The sequence below is a fragment of the Gadus macrocephalus genome, chromosome 21 (assembly GCF_031168955.1).
Source record: "Gadus macrocephalus chromosome 21, ASM3116895v1".
NCBI classification, from domain to species: domain Eukaryota; kingdom Metazoa; phylum Chordata; class Actinopteri; order Gadiformes; family Gadidae; genus Gadus; species Gadus macrocephalus.
In genome coordinates, this window is record NC_082402.1 from 17486699 (window position 1) to 17499020 (window position 12322).

Here is a 12322-nt window from a genome sequence, read left to right on the forward strand (position 1 = left end):
GTACACAAATTAAAGGTAAATAAATGCTACATATAACAAGCAACCAGCCTCTGTAGCCTCCAGTAGAGGGACATATTTTGACTTGCTTCTAGGTTAGATAGGATTGAATGTTTGTGAATCATTTTGGGAAGATGCAGGCATATTCCATACCAACATATTAGTGAGACTTACAGCGCCCTCAGCAGTGAGGTCTTCTAGGAGTCAAACACTGAATTATAGATGCCCCTGCAATCGCTGATCCTGCTGAGAGGTGTATGTTCTGCATAGACATCATCACTCCTGCTGCTGTGGTGCCGTCCGTATTCAGATCCACTGCAGTCAATGTTTATTAATGTTTGCTATTTAATAGATGCTTCCGGGCAATGCAAGGCTTCAAGCATCTCCTGCTACTCAGTAATATTCAGCCTGCTGTTGGTCACTCTGATGCTCCTGCCTGAGCTGAGAAATCTATATACTTAAATTATTATTACGGAAATTATATATTATTATAAAATGAAACAGTATTGAAGATTTCTGTTTAGGGTGATACTGGAATTACCGAAGTCAATTCAATGACCTCATTGTCCAAGAATCTCTGCTCCAAAGTAATTAGACACAATAAATACCCTACTAACATAAAGGCATTTTATGAGGTTGAAGTAGATTATATTGTATAATTTACATATGGCTTATATCTTATTTCTTATTTGACTGAGCAGAACTCTGTTACATGCTGTGGAGAACATGCAGGTAATTTTTTCCCCAGGATTACAAAGAACAAAGTAATGCCGTCAGACAAAAAGTTGAATAGTCCCCCCCCCCTTCCCCTGGAGAGTTATCTTGTTGTTGTTTCAAAGCCCACAGCGTGTTGAGGGTCCGATAATCCTCTACGCATGGCGCTGTTTATCAGCACACAGCCTGCAGTGCTGTCCCAGCTAATTGGACTGCTTGTTTTTACCTGGTGAGAGACACTGAGCACCACAGCTGGCACAGTGTGTGTGTGTGTGTGTGTGTGTGTGTGTGTGTGTGTGTGTGTGTGCGTGCACGCTTAATGGTTTGGGTTCCACCAGCACAGAGCCACATCAAACACCGTGCTACAACTTACCACGGGACTTTAAAGAGACAGAAGAATCAGATGACCCACTGCGTTTAGATATTTAGATATGTGTAGCTTTTTAAGTTGAGTTTTTTGTAAGATCTCATCCCAGCTTTACTTCTCTAGGGATTAACAGCAGGCCATCAGATGGATGGATATGATTGCAATGACCTTGCGTTCCTCCCTCAGTTAACTAGTGTTAACTCAGCTGGCTCCGAGGGGGCATGTGAAGGGATGCAGACAGTCCTACAGACGGCTGATAGCGACCGTCGGCATGCTTAGTAAAAGATGGACCATTCACGAAACGACGGCCTTTGTTCTTCAACAACACAAGGCGTGAAAGGAAGGACATTTGATCCTGCACACATCAAAAGCAAAATGGCTACCTGGAGTGTAGCAGCGGCCCACTGAGTGTGTTGTGTGTTTTGTACTCAGTTGAGCTGAGCCTGGCAGGCCCTCACTCCCGCTCGCTGCGTGGGCGTCTGAGGGAGTGAGCGGAGACATCCATCACTCAGGTGTCTGTAGGAAGCTCAGCACGTCAGGGAGGCTTGAGCAGCGGATTGAGCAGGACTGCAGCCGCTACTTCACTGTTGGTCTTTCATATTCACTGTTCTAAAGGGCAGTGAAAAAAGGATGATTAATCCTTTTTTAAATGCCATGTCATTCTGTTCTTTCCTGCTTTTTAGTTTGTACTATATCATTTCTATTTTTGAAATAGAGGCTAAAGAAGTATGATTTGTGTAAAAGGAAAAAAAAGGCCTCAATATGTGCTCATCCCCCTGTGTTCCTTGCCTGGGGGATTAGTTGTTATGGTTCACATTATTATGTGGTGTTGTTTTACACATTGAATGCTCTAGGTTTTAAAGCTACATGGGATGACTTGTTATTGCCACTAAAAGAGTGTTTCAGACCAGGGGTTCTGCCGATACTGCTTTGGTTTATACTAGTAATACAAAACAAACATGCAATTGGAGATTCCCAGCCCAGGAAATTCTGTTATTCTAAATTAATTCAAACGACGGTTGGGCTCGTGTCCGCAGCCGCCCTGTCGGGACCCTTGAGCAAACGCCTTAACCCTACCAACCCCACCTGCTCCTTGATAACATGGCACCCCACTCTGGGTCTCAGACCTAGTGTGTGTGGTGTCAGCTGCGTGTTTCTCTCCTGCGTGTGTTCCAGACTGCTGTGCGTGCTGTGCTGTGACCTGGACTCGTTCCTGCTGTTGGAGAGCCAGTATGCCCTCTGCAGCATGCTCCTGCTCCGCCAGAAGGAGAACGTCACCGAACCGGCCGGAGCTCAGGGGTACAGGCACACACACCACGTCCCAGCTGCGCCTCGTGTAGATGTCTATTGATTAGGGGTGGGAATCACCATACGCTATGCCATACATGACCCGCGATAACCATAATATCACGCTAAAGCCATATTGCAATAATCAATATATTAGATAACGATGCATCAGGACGTGTCTAGCAATGAATTCAAAATGGCTAAGAAATGCAAAGTACTGGATTTGGGTCTTTATTCATGTTCCAAACTGAGTTTCTCAGTTACTCGACATTGGTTATTTATCATTTTATTCAAAAGAAAAAAAAATATAATATATTATATCGATATTTGGCGCTATTGATGAACAGCGATGTAAAGCCAGACATGGTTGGCCATTGTATTTAATGACACAGTAATACGCCGCTTTTCCTCCACTCAACAAAGGCGTCAAAGACGCCTTTGTCAAATTGACCAACTTTAATTTTTTTTTTTTTTTTTTGTTTAATAACCTTGAGATCATGTGGATCCTCTGGATCTCTGCTCCTGCTTATTAACCTTTTTCGCCTGATCAATTATCACCAAAGTCAGACTATTAAGTAGATGAATGATCTCTCATTAATGTTCTGGAATAATTCCATCAATGATTTTTCTATTGTTGGCCTCTGTGCATTCACTTCACTAGAATGTGTAGGCTACCTAGGCCAGATGTTTAAGCCACATACAGTTCACTAAAACACTGAACGCTGAACATTACTTTTGCTAAGATCACTGGTTCAGTCTCCCTTAAGCTCTCAGAGTAGTGAATTCATCAGTATTTCCGTGTTCCACGACGTGAAATGTGTTTAATGTGAATGGAATTTGTGTTATTGTAAGCCTATTATTTTGATATTCAGGGGTGAATCGTTTCCGAAATGCAAGATTAATTTACCTTACAAATTCAATACAGACTAAACAGTATTCATTTATTCTAATCTGTTAATAGAAATTATGTTTTCTTCAAAATATCTTTTGATGCACTTGTAATTGCATTTGCTATTAAAGTACCCTTCAGTCCAACGGCAAACTTTTGTTCCGAATGAGCCAGCTCAGTGATGGAGTCTTACTGGGAGGCCAACGAGCCGGTAGCTGGTAGCTCATAATATTTGTTTAATTTGTGTTTCATTCATATTCGGCTTCAACAAGAGTGATTTTCTATCCAAAGTATTTGGATGGCACCTAGTGGACACACATTTCATGCAGTCATGTTGTAGACTAGTAGAACAAGGCTGCTACAGAGCCATTGAACCCACTGTTTCAGATTCAACCCTATGAGATTTAGAATAAATCACATATGTTGTATGTATGTATGTATGTATACTATATGTTTCTTGTAAGCCTTACCAAATTGATAGTGTCTTTGTCTGTACTTTCATTATGAATGGCTCGACCTTAATGAGTCTATTATTTCTGGGCTTGTAATGTTGTGATGCACCAATTTTTGTTTTCAATGTAGTGATCATATGTTGTCACAACTTAGGCAACAGAATGTGTTCATAGGTACACTTTTAATTAATTCTAAGTGTTTTCTTTGCAATGAAGGCATGAGCTTGGGGTTTTTAAGAAAGAAGAAAAGAGGCCAGTTTCCAATACAGTTGAAGTGCTTCACTGTTAGGGTTGAAGTGCTTCTGCCTTCACTGTAACGGTGCAAGTGCTTGACTGTAACGGTTGAAGTGCTTCACTGTAACAGCTGAAGTGCTTCTGCCTTCACTGTAACGGTTGAAGTGCTTCTGCCTTCACTGTAACGTTTGCCACCAGTCGCTTCATGCAGAAGTGGTCCTGAAAGAACTGGTGGTTGCCTCACCTCCAGCCAAACCTCCGCTGCCACCTCCTGCCACCTCCTTCCCTCTTCTACTTCCCTTACTGCCGTGTCACCATCCCGGTCCTGCTCCTTGTCTTCTTTCGGTCTCTTGAAGCTATCTGATGTTCTTGTTTCCCACATGATTCTGCTCTTCTCAGTGTGCTATTGAAGGGACGCCCTAGAGAGAGCTGTCTGAGAGAGAAGCTCTTAGAGACTAGCAGGCTAGCCACAGAAATACCTCAGCAGAGAACAACCTCCTGTTAGATCACTGTCCTTCCTGTAATCAAACCGATTCACCCACCGGTCTCCTTCCATGTATCATCAGGAACACGGTGCTGCTGTGTTGTAACCTCTTGACCCTGTGGCCCCTGTCCCCTCAGGCAGCTGATCCTGGACCGCCTCTCCGTTGAGAGGAACCACCTGCTGGTGCGGGTGTGTGCGGTGGGAGGTCCGTCTGAACGCAGGCTGCCCCCCCGGGCACTGCAGGAGGTGGGCTCATCCTCCTCTTCATCACATTACACTTCCATCAAACACCTCCCCCATTAAACAGGAGTGAAGCGCTACGCATGAAGGAATATGGATAACCCACCAGGTTATCAAAGAATTGTGTTTCAAACTAGCTTAACTTACCCTGTTTGTAGCCGGTCTGACACACCTGCGCTGGCGAATGTGCTGCTCCTTCAGCCCCAGTGTAGCTGGATAGCTAACCTCTTGCTAGATCTCTTAGTATTACAGCCCCACTGTTTCCCACTGGAGGAATGAATCCAAAGAGTTGGAGTCGTTCCGCAGCAGATAGCCACACAGCGCACTGGAGTGCGATCACACATGAGATGACCTTCATGTGTTTGGACATTTCTTGTTCAGAGCATATGATATGCGAGCCGGCCTGTTTGCAATATCGCATGCAAACATTATTACGAGATCAAACAAAACAACATTATTAATAGCTACCGTTTAAAACAGGCAAGGCTTTGTTCCACACTGCTGTTGTGGGAGATGTGGAGCTTTGTAATGTGCTGTGTTCTGCTAGATGTTGTACTGCCGACTAGTGACTTTAATGTTGCATATCAAAAAATGCCTTGAGAATACCTTGTTCTTCCGACTGCGCCAGCCTTTCCCCGCTCCCCTTCCCTTCAAATAACACATCTTCAATATTCTGGGTAAAGCTAAGACATAAACAGTGTTGGATCAGGTTGTTGAGAACAGAGACTGAAACTGGGGCTGGGTATATTATTACTCCCATAGTGAAATGTATGTGAGATCATTTAGATGCTGGTACTTTTGCGACGCTACCACCCCAGCCTACCAGACCAACAGGCTCAACAAAAATGCAATGTAATTTTCTTTGGTAAAGCTCCCGCTACTTTATGTGATGCTGTTAAGTGGAGCTCTATTCGCTAGCTCCCTGCAGTGTAGCCAGTGCCAGGACATTGTGCCAGTACAGGCACGCTTCCAGTTCAGGCCTTTTGGCTGACAACTTGAAACCGTCTGTGCAGTTGGCTTGAAATGAACATTTACCAGACGCTTTTATCCAAAGCGACTTGCAACCATTTATACACACATTCCCACAACGAAGGTGGAGTCAGCCATGCAAGACGACAGCCTGCTCATTGGGAGCAGTTAGGGTGAGGTGTCTTGCTCAGTGATACCTCGACACTCTGCCAGGAGGAGCTCGAACTAGAAACCTTCCGGTTACAAGTCAGGCCGCTCTACCTCCTGAGCTACTGGTTGTGTTTCTGAGATTGTGTTTATTCTTATGAATGCCGGCACGGGGGACTTGGCTTTCCTACCCCATGCAGTGAGACATGTCCACAGCCTGTCCAAACCGTGCAGTGAGACATGTCAACAGCCTGTCTTACCCGTCTAACACCTCCTTTATAATTGGCTGACTCATTAATTCCCTCACTCTCCACCTCAAGCTGGTGTGTGGTGAGCATTCTGGCGCAGATTGGCTGCTGTGCATCACCCAAGTGGGTGCTACATACTGGTGGTGATTAGGGGGTCCCCCCTTCACTGTAAAGCGTCTTTGAGTGTCTATATAAATTCAATCCATTATTATTATTATTATTAACCCGTGCAGTGAGACATATCACCAGCGTGTCTCACCCGTGCAGTGAGACATGTCACCAGCATGTCTAACCTGTTGAAACTGTGCAGTGAATCATTTTAACAGCAGGTCTAACCCGTCAAACCCGTGCAGTGATACTACAGTGATGTCTACAGCCTTTCTCAGCCGTTTAGTGAGACATGTCAACAGCCTGTCTAAACCTTGCAACAAGACATGTCAACAGCCTGTCTTACCCGTGCAAACAGACATGCCAACAGCCTATCCGACTTGTCTAACCAGTGCATTGGGACATGTCTACAGCCTTTCTCACTTGTGCAGTGAGACATGTCACCAGGCTGTCTCACCCGTGCATTGAGGCATGTCACCAGCCTGGCTCAACAATGCATTTTGACATGTCACCAGCCTGTCTCACCAGTAGAGTGAGACATTTCACCAGGCTGTCTCACCCGTGCAGTGAGACATGTCAACAGCCTGTCTCATCCTTGCAGTGAGAGGTGCCGTTTGTGAGGCAAAGACGAGAAAGGCCAAAGAGTTTTTGAGTGCTCTGTGGCGCACATATGTCAACTTGGGAAAGAGAAAGAGGATGGTGTAAAGGGGAAGTTCGATTAGCAGTGGCTGTTAACACATTCGTAAGCTCAAATTCTCTTGATTGACAGCCCATACTTAGCTCTTCATGGCTCCCAGTAACCGCTCCACAATCGTTTTTGTTTATTTTCTTTGTTTTTTGTGAGACCCAACCAGTATCATATATGGCATTCTGCAGCCATGATTGACAATATCTTGACTCTGCTTATTTACGAACTATGAACTCATGCAACCTCGTGAACTGCATCATGCGGTGATTGATAACACTGAAGTGTTGCCAAGCTAAGACATGGCAAGAATTTGTGTCACTATGATCTGACATGGTCTCATGTCAGAGTTACTATCTTGGTTACTATCTTGAAAGAAGAAACAATGGTGTAGTCTGAAAATAGCTATTAGGGGCCACAGGGTTTAGGCTAGTAGTCCAAGTGGTTGAAGGAGAAACTGCAATGTGGTGATGGGGAGGGGACACTTTACCTCATGTGCCCCTACATGCGCAGATTCCTAACAATCTATGAGCATGCACTTTTAAACATGTTACTGTTGTGTTTCGAGTTTGGAAATACTTACTCATTTGTCCCTAATCTCACGTGCGTCCTAGTCCGAGTAGACTAGTTTGATATAGTTTTATATTTTGCAGAGAAGCCCGACGTGGCTTGTTTGTTGAGTGAATAAACAAAACCTTATGAAGAGGTTTAGTCTGTGTGTAAGTTGTCATGTGCTCCTCCAGGGCCCAGACCCCTACCCATGGCCAATGTTCCTGAGCTACCCTTCAGCTCCCCCACAGTGCTACACCTTGGATGCTGCAATGCTTCCTCAAAGTAAACAAGGTAAAATACTGACTTCAAAATGCGCACGCACGCACGCACGCACGCACGCACGCACGCACGCAAACTAGTGTGAGCTACTAAACTACTAAGTAGTTTGTTTTACAAACTGCCTGTTTGGCCCCTTGGGGGCAATATAGATGTATTCTTCTCCCGCTCAAAAAACATGCAGGTTGGCTCTGGGTAACACAACCTTTGCATCCAGATGAATTATCTGAGTGTGTGATTGTTTGTTTTATAGATTCTGAGATCAGTGCATTCTTGGCGTCTGGTATCCCTGCGAAAGATGAGGGCTGGATGGCTGCCTGCCGCAAACAGTACTGCAAAGCCATGAGCACCACGCCCTCCAGCCTCACCGGGTCGGGTACGTTGGACAAAGAGATGGACTGTTATGGAATGGGTCACATGTTTAACATCTAGAAATACTGTACCATCAGATAAGGGGTTTTGACAACTGTTTGATATATTATTCCACCTTATCATTAAATCAAAAGTAATATCATGCTTGCATTAGTGAACAGAATCAGTAACTAAGCGATAAAGCGTCTTTGTTTCCTAATGCAAGGTGAAAGCGTCTTCGTTTGGTGAAGAAGAAGCACTGTGTTCATCAGGGGTCCCTCCTTCCAGGGATGATCAGGATTGGAATGGGTGCCATAACTGACACACATACATACAAATATAGATTGTGGTAACCCGATTCTGTCGTGCCCCGCCTCCCCCAATCAGTACACGTCTCTTTTGCGAAAACAGCCGACAACGGCGCATTTATTGAATCTAAATCATAAAAAATGGGAAATCTCCCGTCCCGGCAAAACTACGAATCAAAGTCTGGGCTCCGTAAGCCTCTGTGGACGTTCCGGTCTCACTCTCTCTCACACGCTGTTCTGGTCTTGGGATGCGGCGATCCGTCCGTGTGGCTCGTCGGCCTCCTCGGGGACAGGTCTTTGGCGTAGTTGTCCGTCCGGGGAGCGAATCTCGGTCCGGTCCGCGATCCTATATTGGACCCACACGTTCTTCTGTTAGACAGTCTCCGCTTCCGTTTTTATACCCCTCAACTGCGTTTGATCGCCTTCCTCCATCGCAGGTGTTTCCCCTTTGCGTTGAGTTGGGCCACGCCAATGCGGTCCCTGGCGCCCTCTGGGGGAAAAGGGTGGTAGACCGCCTGTATCACCTGCCCCCTGGGCTTCCAGGGCAGCTGTGTCGGGGCCGGGTTGCCACAATATACAGGCAGAACTTTCTGAATCAAAGGCGGGTTGCTGGTCGGTTAACCATAGGGAGAGTCCAGGCATCCAGTCGCAGTCACCGCAACACGCTAATTCATGGACAACCAAGGTAGTTGATGTCCCTTTGTACATGTTCATTGAGTCAGACTCTGGGTTGACCACATGAAGAACAAGCACCACAACACTGCGTGTTCTGAGCGTGTATGTTCCTGAATCATGTCAACGTTTAGGACAGTGAGAGCCTTTATGGTGGTTTTCTTCCTCAGTGCTGTCTCAGCTCCTGGAGAAGGTGGTGTCAGTCAACGCAGCAACCCAACCCTTCTTCCCTCCTGCTCACTACAAAGGTTGGCTCCTACTCATTGCATCATTAAATACACGCAATACTTAACGCTATTTGTAAGCAAATGCTACTTCAAATTCTTCAGACAATAGTACTTATTGTAAATTGCTTTGGATTAAAACGTCTGATAAATGCCCTAAATGTAAATGTACAGACAACGTAAGTAACACTTGAATTCTGTGTACGGAGTCGTTTTAGGGAGATGGAAGAATATTATCCAGATTGGAAATATCTGAACTGAACTGAATATATATTGGATCCTTTTATTGGGCTGTATTTTAGTTACTTGTTTTCTCTATATTCATTGAACCAGTTCGATTTTACACTGAATTCAGATTAGTCGTGAGAAAGTAAGTACATGCTCACTTTAAGGGCTTGGATGTGCAGTCATTCATTTTGATACACAGGCAGATTGTTGAATTTGTACAAATCTCAACAATATTTGCATTTCTCTATTGATTCTTGAAACGTATTGTGGATCTCTTAGGTCAGGTTTTCAATCTAAAGGTCTTGTATGCACCAGGGGTATTCTGCAGTCTACCTCGGGCGAAGCTGATCCCAGATCTGTTCTGCATGCAGAGCTAGTTCATAAAGATGATATCACAATGGCTGGGAATTGCCTTAAAGAATAAGCCGAATGATGAGTAATAAATAGTCGGCATGCTTTTCTGTGGTGGAGTATATTTGTAAATGAACTCTCCACACTGAAACAGAGAAAGGAGTCCCTTAAATTATAATAACTCGTAATGCAACAGCACTCGGTCTTACCTCAAAAAACCCATGTTCCCTGCAAAATGAAAAGGTTATTAGGGAGAAGTTTTCAAGCAGAACTAATAGTGGGTGGGAAACTATCAACCTCTCAAAATAAGAACCAGCCTTGCCTTTTACTTCCAGCCAATGGTAAGTGAATGAGAAAGTATAAGACTGAACGTAAACACGCAGCCACCCTTTTGATGAGTCTGAAAATCAGAAGATATTTTGAGGGGTTTTACTTTAAAGCAAATAGAACTGAGACCTTTGCAAGCTGCTAAGCAGATGCTTTGTTATCTATAATTAATGGTGCGCAACTTTAACAGTTATCCATTTATATATGTTTAAAGCCTAACTACCCAACTCTTTTTTATACCCAGCTCAAATATAGTTTTGGCTTTCAGTACTGGCGTCAATCTGCTGGTGATTATTTTTGATCGTACACAAGAGACTGTGTTACTATTTGATATTTGGACTTCAATCAGAAAATCCTTTTGAGGTTAAATTAACAAGCAGGTCTGCGTGATGGTCCACTCAGGCTCCATTAAGGCCCACAAACACATATTTGTATTCCTACTTTTTTAAAACATGTGCCAAAAAGAGTTTTTACTGAGAAAACGTTCCTAAACGCTGTCCTTAACCAGCATACAACTAAACCATGTCCTTAACCACAACACACCTATGCATAAACAATAGCATTTCTAGCATAACCCTAGCCTTGTAGCTACAGGTTAACGTCTCCTTGGTGTAACCCTTAAGGTGTGGTATCATGCTTTTTGGACTTCTCCCTTTGCTTTAGACTGTTATGTAATAAAGTTTATGAATAATTAAACAGTGACTGATGGTACATTGTGAAATAGCCAGGGCAAACTGTACAGATGTATAAACTCTTAATAGCCATGTACCAGATGGCCGTTTGTCTGCCGTATGAATCGTGGGGATTCTTTATCAAAAGATTTGTTAAAGGGACTCTCACCTTTGTTGCATTTTTACACTTTTTTTGGATAAGGTTAAAATGGTATTAATAAGGTAATAACACTCTAATATGCAAGACAGACCCACCAGGAGTAAAAACAAACAATTATTTTACTCTCATAATATTTAGTGAAAAATTCTTCGGACCGAAGGACCATATTGGCCGACAGACCTGTCTGTTTGCTGCATGGATATATAAGGTTTTCCGTCTGCTTCTTGTGGCGCATTCGGGCCCGCGTCATCAAGGCGCGTCCTCAACTAGAGGGTTTGTTTTGATTCCACGGCAGACAGTAGCGAGTAGCGACCATAGCGACTGACGATGGCAGACCAAAGTGGTCCACGGCGTACTGAAACTGCACCATTCAGTCCGATTAGGGGACTCATCTCGGACTCAGACTCACAGAGTTACCCTCCTCTGGAGCCTCAGGAAGACCTCCAGACTGTTGGCCACCAACTGCACCATTCAGTCTGATTAGGGGACTCATCTCGGACTCAGACTCACAGAGTTACCCTCCTCTGGAGCCTCAGGAAGACCTCCAGACTGTTGGCCACCAACTGCACCATTCAGTCCGACAAGGGGACCCGATTCGGCCTCAGAAGCCAAGTGGTCCCGCTCCCCTGGATGATTCTCAGGACCTCCAGACCGTTGGCAACCAACCGCACCACTCAGTCCGATTAGGGGACCCGTTTCGGACTCAGACGCGAAGTTGTCCCGCTACTCTGGAGCTCCAGGAAGACCTCCAGACCGTTGGCACCCAACCGCACCACTCAGTCCGATTACGGGACCCATTTCGGACTCAGACGCGACATTGTCCCGCTACTCTGGAGCTCCAGGAAGACCTCCAGACCGTTGGCACCCAACCGCACCACTCAGTCCGATTACGGGACCCATTTCGGACTCAGACGCGACGTTGTCCCGCTACTCTGGAGCTCCAGGAAGACATCCAGACCGTTGGCAACCAACCGCCACACTCAGTCCGATTACGGGACCCATTTCGGACACAGACGCGACGTTGTCCCGCTACTCTGGAGCTCCTCTAAAAATAACGCTCAGTTTTGTACTTAATAACGTTTTGTAATAACGCTTAGGGGGTGGGGCATTGGAGGAAGGCGGGATGATTTGAATGTGCTGTAATTCTCAAATGCAACAAAGGTGAGAGTCCCTTTAAGGTTCAAAAGATTTGTTGCAATGCAAATACATCCCATTGCACATCATCCCTCGGACACTAAACTCACCAATCATAACATTCTGACGTTTGATTTGACCTCATAGAAGTTTAGTTTCAGAGATTCATATTCCAGGAGGCTCCTTTTTATTTGAATGACCAACACTTAGGGCCCTATTTTAACGGTCTGAAACGCAAGTGGGAAGC

The 12322-nt window shown here is 44.8% G+C and overlaps 1 protein-coding gene across 5 annotated transcripts in view; it reads left to right on the forward strand.

Moving 5' to 3' along the window:
* tbc1d32 (TBC1 domain family, member 32) overlaps positions 1-12322 on the forward strand; it is a 91532-nt gene that overhangs the window by 33118 nt on the left and 46092 nt on the right. For all 5 annotated transcript variants that reach the window (XM_060042092.1, XM_060042088.1, XM_060042091.1 and 2 more), the window contains exons 24-28: positions 2255-2377; positions 4562-4670; positions 7565-7664; positions 7903-8025; positions 9151-9228. In XM_060042092.1, coding sequence (XP_059898075.1) covers positions 2255-2377; positions 4562-4670; positions 7565-7664; positions 7903-8025; positions 9151-9228 — 533 coding nt within the window. The remainder of the gene's footprint in view (positions 1-2254; positions 2378-4561; positions 4671-7564; positions 7665-7902; positions 8026-9150; positions 9229-12322) is intronic.